At 36.8% G+C, this 11,360-nt stretch overlaps 2 protein-coding genes across 2 annotated transcripts in view; one reads left to right on the top strand and one right to left on the bottom strand.

The window, feature by feature from the left end:
• Positions 1-11,360, top strand: part of LOC141442608 (cilia- and flagella-associated protein 91-like) — a gene marked incomplete in the record, with an annotated part of 185,848 nt that overhangs the window by 87,991 nt on the left and 86,497 nt on the right.
• On the bottom strand, positions 1,698-6,885 carry LOC141442611 (aldehyde dehydrogenase, mitochondrial-like). Its single transcript, XM_074107632.1, has 4 exons — positions 6,701-6,885; positions 4,330-4,478; positions 2,198-2,294; positions 1,698-1,916 (listed from the first exon to the last, which is right to left on the bottom strand). The coding sequence occupies exons 1-4, from the start codon at positions 6,797-6,799 to the stop codon at positions 1,713-1,715; spliced, it is 549 nt and encodes a 182-aa protein (XP_073963733.1). The 5' UTR covers positions 6,800-6,885; the 3' UTR covers positions 1,698-1,712.

Below are 11,360 nucleotides of genomic sequence, written 5' to 3' on the forward strand. Positions count from 1 at the left end.
AGAAACCGCTGCCGTTTGAATACATATTTTAATATTTGCTTCAAAATTTAAATCTTGTTCTAACAAAATTCACGCGGACAAAACGCTTAAGTCAAAATAACTATGGTATTTTGACTATGAGTGAAAATCACGAAAGTTTAAGACATTTTAAAACGCTTAAGGCTGCGTTTCCACCAGAGATGTGCGCGAATGTGTTTTTCATGAACATGAATGAATAACCTTGCACAGCACAGCTTTAGTGGAAACAGCTGAGCGGAGCGAGGATAGGTAAATTAAGCGTTTCTATTGGTTCATGCATGAAAATACAAACTGAAACATAGATGCACAGAACAACCAGAAAAAAAGACCAGCTTTGGGCTAAAAAACATAGATGTCGCTAGGAGTCTAAGAGGTGGCAGGATTTTTTAAAACGATCATGGAAACGGTTATATTATAGCCGCTTAAGTGACTAAATAAGAATGTGGTGCATAGGAGAAATTCTGTACTCCTGCCTGTCCAGTGGTAGTATAGGGGAATGGCACGCAGCACGGAATGCTGAGGACCTGGGTTCGACTCTCAGCGCTGGTCCCTTTTTCTGGTTTTTCGGTGCATGTTTCAGTTTGTATTTTCGATATGGATACGGGATGACCGTAAAAGTAACAAAATTTGGAGTTGCAATAAATATGTAATACAAAAAGACTCCAAAAACCAATCTTAATTTCATGCATTCCTCACACATGTGGTGGAAACGCAGAGAAATACCGAGAAATATCGTTGACGGTGGAACAGCCTCATATGTTATTGTTTAACAATAAAGTAATTTCACCAACTTAATGTAAGGCGAAGATAATCAATTTACATGGCAATTTTTAATACAGAACATTCTCGAACTTCAATGCGACGCTGCGAGCAGACTCTCTTCAAACGGTGCATTAAAATATTTATTAATACCATTTGTGAACTAACTAAACCTGCGGGCCGAGTAAACACTGATTAATCGTGTATCTTATTAGTCTACCTACTTATGAGGATTTCATGGCCGAGTATTTGCTCGAAGTTTTTTTTAATTGTGATAACGACAACATACCTATTGAGTCACCCGCCAAAAAAAACAGGTATTAAAAAGAGCAAAATAAAGTATTTAGTATTCATTGGAGTCCGCGGGGAATAAGGGGGACCTGATCCCCCTCCCCTCTACTGAATCAGACTTAGACTAGACTACACTACACACTAGACTTACAAATGTCTCAATAATCTAACCAAGATAGAGGTTGAAAACCCCCATTTCAAAGTTCTATACCTCAAAAATGGCTAAACCGATTCTATTGAAACATGGCTAAGAAGCATCGCAAGGGAACCCGCTTTCACGTTAAAAACCCGCATCGTAATCGGCCCATCCATTTGAGAGCTACGATGTCACACACAGCAAGATATACAAACAGACTGGACGGACAGACTGTCCTTGGCGTCAGACTTATAACAATCCTCTATTTGCGTCGGGGCTCGGGGCTAAAATATAGAGTTAATTAACGATATGTAAAATAATTACCGTGAGCAGGTAGTGTGTCCCTTGGTTGTTGTCGGCCCAGCAATTGTAGGTAGACGCGCAGTCTCTTAATCACTTCTTACACGAAAACGATAATCAGGGGAGAGGGTAATTACCCCCGAGAGTAAAACAGTGTCCCATGAGGGGTAACAAAGATTTGAATCAATGTTTTATCTTGTTACTTTGTTTATATGCCGAATAAACATTTTCTTTCCCACTCACCGACAGGCTCAGGGCGGGTGTACGCGAAGTAATTGCCATCAGCGGGTAGCGTGTAACCATGGTTCTTGTCGGCCCATCCGGCGTAGTAACGCAGGCTCCTGATGGAAGCTTGCACATCGTGGAAATAGCTGGCCTGGTACGGCTTGCCGTTGTCTAGGGTTTCCAGACTCTGTGGAAACAGGAAACGGGTCAGGCGGTTTGTACCACAGAAAAATATAAATAAATAAATATAAATAAATAAAAAATATAAATAAATAAATATCATGGGTCAATTTACACTAAGTGACCTAGTCACGAAAGAATCAAAGCTTGTTGTATGGGTAGGTACTATAGGCAACTGATAAACATACTTATTATAGATATGTAAATACAGACTTAAATAGATATTAAACGTCCAAGACTCGTGTATTTGGACGATGCTGATGATGATGATAGTTAAAACGAACTTACAGCAATGTAAGCAGCGTCCCTCTCTATCAAATTGGCGAGCCTGTTGAGCAAGACGCCACGTTGCGACGCGTCCATTCTCCTCCATTGGGAACCGAGCCTACATGAGAAATAAGTCTATGACAAAGGGATCTATGTTACTTCTTAACATATTTTATTGAGTTTGTGGTCAATGATGGCCGAACATTCAGTGTCTAAGCACACTATGCCCGAAGATACCCGACCGAATTTCAGCAAAACACCTGCATCGCTATTTCAATTGCCAGAAAAACATTTGTCGATATTACGTCACATATTGGCGTATAAAAAACTTTAATTTTTTTTAACACGTCATTTAAATAGTATATTGTGTCTTAAGGGCGGTAAATAAGGAATTACGAACGAGAGTCTTTTAGAAGCCCGAAATCGAAGACTGAGGGTTTTAATGAGTCGATGTTCGTAATTCTAGTACCGCCCGTGCGACATACAATGTTTTTCAGCACATTTGCGAGTAAAATTGTATATTTGTAAAAGAAAAACTAATATTTTTTCAAAAATTGTCGATACCGCTGATTGCGCTCTTGGCAATCCGCAGCATGTGCATGGCGTGCGTGTGCAGCGCGCGCACGGAGCAGCAGCACGCCATGCAGTAACAAACTCATTTACCGACCTTGGGCTTCATGACAAGAAAATTAGTACGGGCAATGACTAATTTTTTTTTTATTATTATTTACCGACCACGGGTTTCATGAAGCACATTAAGGTCGAGGGTTTTATCTTTCCGGTGCCGAATGCACTAGTCCCAAAACGCACTATTAGTCAATACACTCTAATTTCGAAAGCCCCTCTTCTCATAAGAAACTAGGCCCAAAACACCATATTTCCAAAAAGGCTCATTCTCGATTTACACGAGAACCATTGATAACTAGTCCCAAAATACACCTTTCCCAAAATACTCCAAATTGTGTTCACCTGTAGGTGGCGTAATACTTCATTCTCATAATGCATAGTTCTCAAAACACTCCAGTTCCAAAATATCCTAATTTTTTTTCTTTTATTTTCGAATGACTCTTTGAAATTGCTTTCAGCCGTAACGATCTATTTTTATCTGACGGTTTTAAATGAATACAAAAGCGAGACATTAAATAAATGTTATATTTTATTATTTCATACACGGTAGTTTTAGTATTTTATTACAGTTTATTCGTGCAAATAATGAATCTCAAGCGGTTTTATCTCTTACGACACCAACGTTCTTTAAGGAGTGAAGGTCGTCGTCGTACTTAAGTATGGAAGCGTTTAAACTTAATACTTTTAATATTTCTAGTTTTATTTAAAAAAAGTATTAATGTAATTTTACTCAATAGTTAACGATAAATTATTGAAATTTTCTGATATCAGATATATTTACGGAACTATCGCCTGGCTACACTTAACGATTACACCCTGTATATAGCTCAAAATAATATTTCAATAAAAACTGTTTTTCCAAAAATACTCTTGGCGTCAAACGGGTAACGGTTATGGCTGAATGCAATTTCAAAGAGTCATTCGAAAATAAAAGAAAAAAAATTAGGGTATTTTGGAACTAGAGTGTTTTGAGAACTATGCATTATGAGAATGAAGTATTACGCCACCTACAGGTGAACACAATTTGGAGTATTTTGGGAAAGGTGTATTTTGGGACTAGTTATCAATGGTTCTCGTGTAAATCGAGAATGAGCCTTTTTGGAAATATGGTGTTTTGGGTCTAGTTTCTTATGAGAAGAGGGGCTTTCGAAATTAGAGTGTATTGACTAATAGTGCGTTTTGGGACTAGTGCATTCGCCACCGGAAAGGGTTTTATTTTGGGGGTTGCAACCAAGGTAGCCTGCATGTTACGACACTGTTTACGATCAAGTGTGATGAAAACTTTTTTATAGGTAGGTATAGATATGTACCTGTCACTCCAAGAGTTTTGATGAATCTGATGAAACCTCGTATGTTAAAAACAGTCCAGCCATTTAGGCTACAGAGATCACGCAAAATAGGCGCACTTAGACGTCGAGTTGCGGAAAACAGCCCGCTAATACCTATTAGGCTACAGAGAGGACCAAGAAAATAGACATATATGTAGCTACATATACTGCAGGCAGTCGGGTAAAACTTGATCTTACTTGAAGGCATCATTGGCAGCTTGCACAGCCTGGTCTATGTCAGACTTGTTGCCCTGTTGGATATCCGCAATCACCTTGCCGTTGGCTGGGTTTGAGGTCTGGAAGGTCTTCCTATCGGAAGACTTCAGCCACTCATTGTTTATGAATAGCTGAAAAATTGCTTTCATTTAAACAAGATAAATTCTTTTTCTACAGGTAATCCTGTTGGATAATATCAATGAACCTAATTATCTTATAATTCACAACCCTGTACACAGCCATATAATATTCCTAGTTTTTTTTTTTGGGTCGAGTCCCCTTAATTAAGCCAGATACTAGTTCTTGCTTTTAACTAGATTAAATTTAATATGGGGTGCTAAATAGGAGATGGGGGCTTGTAGTTGGGAAAAATGCATTATAGACGACTTGAAAGGGAGGGCCTGAGCCTGACTCTCACCAGCTAAAAAATCTGGCTGTAGCCCCCAACTTTGTAGAGCTTACTAGGGGGAGGATAAGGTGGGAGGGGTTTCCACAGAGTCCTGCTCCAGGCATTTGTTGGAAAGCCAGGAGAGGAGCGTGCAGTTTCCTGTTAGGCTCTGTGGGGTGCTTGGGCTTTATTTTTGTTGTTGTTCCCAATTGGGTTCTTCCTGGACCAAACCTCACCCTTTTCTTTTAATTTCTGACTGACAAAGGCTAATTTATTTCATTTTGGAAAACTGTAAAGTTTTACATACTTAATCCTAAAATGTATTTAGCATAAATTCCTTTACAATATAATATAATATACATAAGCTTATTTACTTAAAACCTTAAAACACTTATTAACAATTGCAAGTTAAATAAGTTTCAATAAAAGTTGCAATCAATTAAAAGTCAATTAAAGAACAAGTCAAATCTTCTCGATAAATAAAATATGTAGTAGGTACCTTATTTAGTTCACCTAAAAAATAATTCAAAAAATATACAAAGTAAAAATAAAAAATAAAAAAAAATAATAATCTAAATTCACAGTATGCACAAGTCTAATAAAATGAATGTCCAAAAACTAATCTAATCAGAAAAAGTATGTTGATAAACATGTTTGTATATTGCTGAACATGCATAAAACTTTAAAATATGTAGGTATCATATTTATCAAAACTGGTAAAATAATTATATACCTGATACTGATTTTCCTTAAAAGTTTAAAATAAAGTATCAGGAGCAACAAAGTGTAAACAATGTGATTCCAACCGAGTACTGCCTTTTCGCAACGTAACATTTGGCAACCTGTTTCATTTCGCAAACTCTAAAACTGTAAATATTTCAGGATTTATTTCAGGGCCATCGTGTAGAACCCTTTAGGTTAGGTTGGGTTAGTTTTATAAAAATCCTGAAATATTTGCAGTTTCAGAAATATTAAACAGTTGCGAAATGAAACAGGTTGCCAAACATTATTCGCCGAAACATTAGTAAACCGATTCCAACACAACATAAATAATGGATATTTATGAAGAAATTAAGAAGTACCTATTTTTAATCAAAAATCAACAATAAGTTCAGCCGGGCTACTACGAAATTCGAAAATCGAAGTTTGTGTTGTTCCATCCCTCTGACACTTATATTATTTAATACGAGAGTGAGAGGGATGGTGCAATACGAAATTCGATTTTTGAGTTTCGGAGTAGGCCCTCTGGTATGTCCCTCGTTCACATCTAATTATTAGGGTAAGCTCGACCATCTGCACCAATCAGTTATAATTATGTTAATGGTGTGTTCACGTGCCCGCACTGTGTAAGAATTTTCCCTAAGAAGATTTGCTACATAAGCCACTTGCAAGCGCACGAGCGACACCAACGGAGTTGAAGCTGTTGCCATGGCCGAAATCGGCCGGAATCAGAGAGAGAGAGAGAAAGATTAGGTACTTATGTATCCCTAAATCTAAATTTCGGTATAAAGAAACAAGATACCGCTTCTTTGCGACAACTGTGCTATCTCCAAAGTTGCGATACAATATATCCTAGAAATTTTTTTGCAGGATAAGATAGCAAAAATCAAATTCCACATGGGCGAAGTACTAAAATTTTAAATAATTAATTGTTAAGTTTCTCATACAAAAAAAGAAAATTATGTAAAAGAATTGTAGCACTTAGATAGGGGCCAGTACGTAAATATGTTCGTTTCGTGACAACATACTTCGTAGCCACATACATACAATACCTACACCTCCGATGTTATTAGCACCCAGCTTATAATCACAGACTAGTAAGCTTATAAGCTTATAATTATAAACTAATTCTAGTAATAATGGTGACTTCGCAAAAACTTAAGTAAACTATGTAAACGGCCTTCATATTTATTATTAGGTATGAAGTTCTATGAATAAAGTTTTTATTTATATAAACTTACTTACGCCAGTATAAAGAATTTCCGGGTTAGTTTGAGGAGCTGGCGCGGCGGCTGTCGAGAATTTCGCTCTTTGAAGAACCACTTTACTAATAATTCGCAGCATTTTGTACTAATTTGTAACGCGTTATCCTTAACACACCGGCCGGCCGGTATCTCTTATTAGTCTGTGCCGGCAACCCAAAGAGTATAAATACCTATGTATGTATATGTAGGAATGCGGCAACCACAGACTGGCACAGACAAAGAGTAGTATAATATACGGGGAAAAGAGAGCCCTCTCTCGTCTCATTCATGCAGACCGTTTTGAAGCGCCGTCTGCATTTCATAACTAGTACCATTGATGTATAACCATCCATACGTATAGCTATTAATAGTCACAGGTATTCTTTTACTTTACTGGATTTGCTTCCCAGCTCAAACCACATAAAAACTAAAAACAGGGCTGCAAAGAGAAGTGAGACCGCTTGAATTCAGTCTTCTTAAGTTTAAACCAGCCTCAATTTTCCGTTTGCAGCACTGTCTTTACTTTTTATGTGGTCTGAGCACTTGAGTTTCGATTGTAACGTAGCCATCTTGTTCCTTGTTGAGCGCGAATAGACGCCGGCCTGACAGAGGGTTGCTACACAAAAAATATTTGTAACTACTGAGCGGATACAATTATGTGACTTTTATATTAGAAATTACAATACGATTGTCAATTTCGAAAATAAAGTTTATTTATTAAAAAATATTTTGTCGTTTATAATTACCGCAAAAATGAACTTTATTTTCGAAATTGACAATCGTATTATAATTTCTAATATAAAAGTCACAATTGTATACGCTCAGTCGTTACAAATATTCTTTGTGTAGCAACCCTCTATGTAAGGTGTCTATTCGCGCTCAACAAGGAACAAGATGGCTACGTTACAATCGAAACTCAGACCACATAAAAAGTAAAGACAGTGCTGCAAACGGAAAATTGAGGCTGGTTTAAACTTAAGAAGACTGAATTCAAGCGGTCTCACTTCTCTTTGCAGCCCTGTTTTTAGTGTTTATGTGGTTTGAGCTGGGAAGAAAAAGCAGTAAAGTAAGAATACCTGTGACTATAATAGCTATACGTATGGATGGATATATACATCAATGGTACTTGTTGTTTCTTTAAAAAAATATGGCTCTGTCCATCGGAGGACAATTCTGCCAGTGTCTAGTAGTTTTTGCCGTTGTACGGTAAAAAAAATGTAGAAAACGAAATATGAGAGGTAATGGTGGATGAACAATGACCGAATGAAGACTTGAAACCAATGGTACTTATTAAGAAATGTAGACGGCGCTTCAAAACCGTCTGCATGAATGAGCCGAGAGAGGGCTCTCTTTTCCCTGTATATTATACTACTCTTTGCCACAGGTGGGCACATGTGGCTCCACGCACAGATTATGCTCCACCTTAACCCAAATAATATTATTTTGGAGATAAAGTGCTGCAACAAAACGCTTTCAAACAAAGACTACAGTATATATAGATAGACGGGTATCTCAGAACTTGTATTGGTTCGTATGGAAAGAGGTGCCATCTAGTTCTCATTGTTAAAGCTCGCGCCTATGCATGTGTACCTAGATATACATATAGATATGTATGTTTACGTATGCATAGCTACGTATAGATTATCAATATTACGCTATAGATAAAATTAGCGTCACGCGTCCTAGGGACTACATTAGTACCTAACTTTTTTTGTGCAGGAAATGTCCTTAAGACTACTTGGTAGTCTCTAGGACATTTCCCGCACAAAAAAAGTTAGGGACTAATGTAGTCTCTAGGATGCGTGACGAGTTAAGTAAAAATGTTATTTTCAATAATGCACATGTTTAAACAAAAAAACATGTGCAATACTGAGAATAACAGATTGTGCCGAATAGAAGAAGACAACCAAGTTCACGGCACTTGGGCAATTTTATTATTAAAATCAGTACTTACCAAATGTTAATGTACCACGTTTTACTTTTTTCAATGGTCTACTTGCTACTATTTTGCTGAGATCTCTCTGCGCTATAAAGGGTATAGAGAAAGGGAAGTAAAGTTTTAATTCAGATTTATCAATTGCCATTTATTTATATCATGACAGGCTAGCAACCTGTCACTATTGTACCGTTTTTGTCAAACTTAACTAAACCTATAATTGCTAAAAGTGGTTCCGAAGCGGTAACGTTTCGTGTGCTCTGCCTACCCCATTTGGGAATACAGGCGTGACGTTTGTGCGTGTGTAATGGGCTATGTTTTGCAGTATTATAGTAGTTTATGCAACTGTATCGTAATAGAGGTCACATGAGTGTTTTAAGGCCTAATTACGTACAGTTGCATACAAATATTTTATCTACATCCATATATTAAATCCTCTATCATGTGTTCCGCGAACCCTTGAGAATGACCTGCATTGCAACGAGTACTAGGTATGTCTGCCCCACGACTTGCGCCCGGTGCGCGCCCGATGACGACGACCTGCGCCTGCTGGTGAACGCCCCGCTGCTGCACCTGTACTGTAACTGTAATGAATGATGTATGAAATCTCATTACGATATAGATTTCTGTATCCCCCGTGCTGTACTGCCGTGGTCATAATAGAATTCAATATCGTAATGATGGTCGTGGCTGTCGTAATCTGTGGTTTTGAACGCATAATGGAGGATATACTATATGGGTGTAGATAAACATACATTTGCAATGAGATTACTGGCTGTAATCAACTACATAAAATAAAAATCTATATTCTTACGCTAGAAAAAGGCGTTTATGCTCTAGCACGTCATGTTTCTGACTCCGTTTAAGTAACTATGAGATAGTCTCACGGTAGATTAATGTTCAAAATTAGATTGTAGCCGATTATTAGTGGCTTCATGTGCATGTCACATCGCGTAGCAACAATTTATAGCAAATTTTCACAATGACAATAATTCTTATTCTAAATATTACCTATTATGCATACACAATATTCGAAAAAGTGTCATCGTCTTTACCGGTTCTTAAAAAACTTTATCATGTATATTATGAACGGCCGTAAAATGTTTTACTTATTTACACACAAAAAATCAAGGAAACATATTTTTAAAGCAGTCTTTGAAATAACATCAACTGTATCAGATAAATCAAAGTTTTATTGTCGTATTTTAACTACAGAAATTTATGTTATGTATGTATGTTTATACCTTCAAAATTTTATTCACATTCCTCTTATAGTTTCCAAGTAAAATGCCTGTGATGTGACAGGGACGAACAATAAGGGTTCCATTTTTGGAATTTTACATTGTTACCGCAACATATTTAGAATAACTAACTAAGAACTAACTAAGATCATATGGACGTAGAGTTCGAAATCTAAACTAATAAAACTAGGGACTGTAGATTTGGCAAACTGATATAAATCTGATAATAATCCAATCATTTGGCAGTTACATCCTGTTCATCCTGGCCAGGGTCATCTCCGTAGAAGGGAATTTCTCAAAAGTTAATGGCAAACACAAAAAAACTACACAGTTGTTTAATTTCAATGACAATGCGTTTTTATAATAGACAACACCTAATGCTGCAGCCAGAGTCGTCTGCTCATGACGGAACTCCTTAAAGCACAAATATGAAATTTTACATGTACGTTCAGTTTTGATGTAGGTATACATGATTTTATGAGACACTAAAATATATAACTAAAAAGATGAAAATAAATTGAAATAAAAAAGTTCTCGGAAACAAGCAATTACTTAAGTTGTTAAGAAAGTTACACTATCCCTGACTGACACAGACTACTTTTTCTCCGAAAAAATGCAAAATTTCCGCGGATAAAAATAATTGAATACAAATCCGGAGTTGATTTTCAAAATTCTTTCAAAGATACAATGCCTCTCATTGACAATTAAGAATGTTATAATAGAACAAAATAGAAATTCATGTCCCGCAGAAACTTTACAATTTCTCGGGATTAAAGTAAAAAAATAGTGTAGCTTTCTATCAGTTAAGTTTTTTTGTAAATCGAACTAAAGATTTACATCTATCCCGCGGGAACTTTGCGATTTCCTAGATTAAAGAAGCCTGTTTCACATTACAGGGACAGCTGTGTGGCTGTGTACAGAATTAACTTATTCTTATCCCGAGGAAAAATGAAATGAAAGGAAATGCGTAACTATTTTAACATTTTCTAAAATTGCACATTCCATTCCAAAGTTCGCCTTGGGGGAGGCCTATGTTCAGCAGTGGACGTCTTTCGGCTGACATGATGATGATGATTCCAAAGTTGGTACAAATATGATTTTTGAATTACAAAATTTGCACCATCTGTCTGAATCTAAAAAAACGTCTGCCTGTATTTGTATAATTCCATTAATCCTCCGAAAAATCAATCAAACAAAACACGAAAAAAAAAGATCGCAAAAGGTAAATGTATGTTACTCCAAATTTAACGCGAGCGAAGCCGCGGGAAAAAGAATAAGAATAAGAATTTTATAGGGTTCCGGAGCCAAAATCGCAAAAACGGAACCCTTATAGTTTCACCATGTCTGTCTGTCTGTCTGTCAGTCCATGGCTTTGTTCAAGGACTATCAATGCTAGAAAGCTGCAATTTTGCACGGATATATATGAAAACTATGCCGACAAAATGGAACAATAAAAAAATTTAAAAAAAAAATTTAAGGTTACC

Source organism: Choristoneura fumiferana, chromosome 26 (assembly GCF_025370935.1).
Source record: "Choristoneura fumiferana chromosome 26, NRCan_CFum_1, whole genome shotgun sequence".
NCBI lineage: Eukaryota > Metazoa > Arthropoda > Insecta > Lepidoptera > Tortricidae > Choristoneura > Choristoneura fumiferana.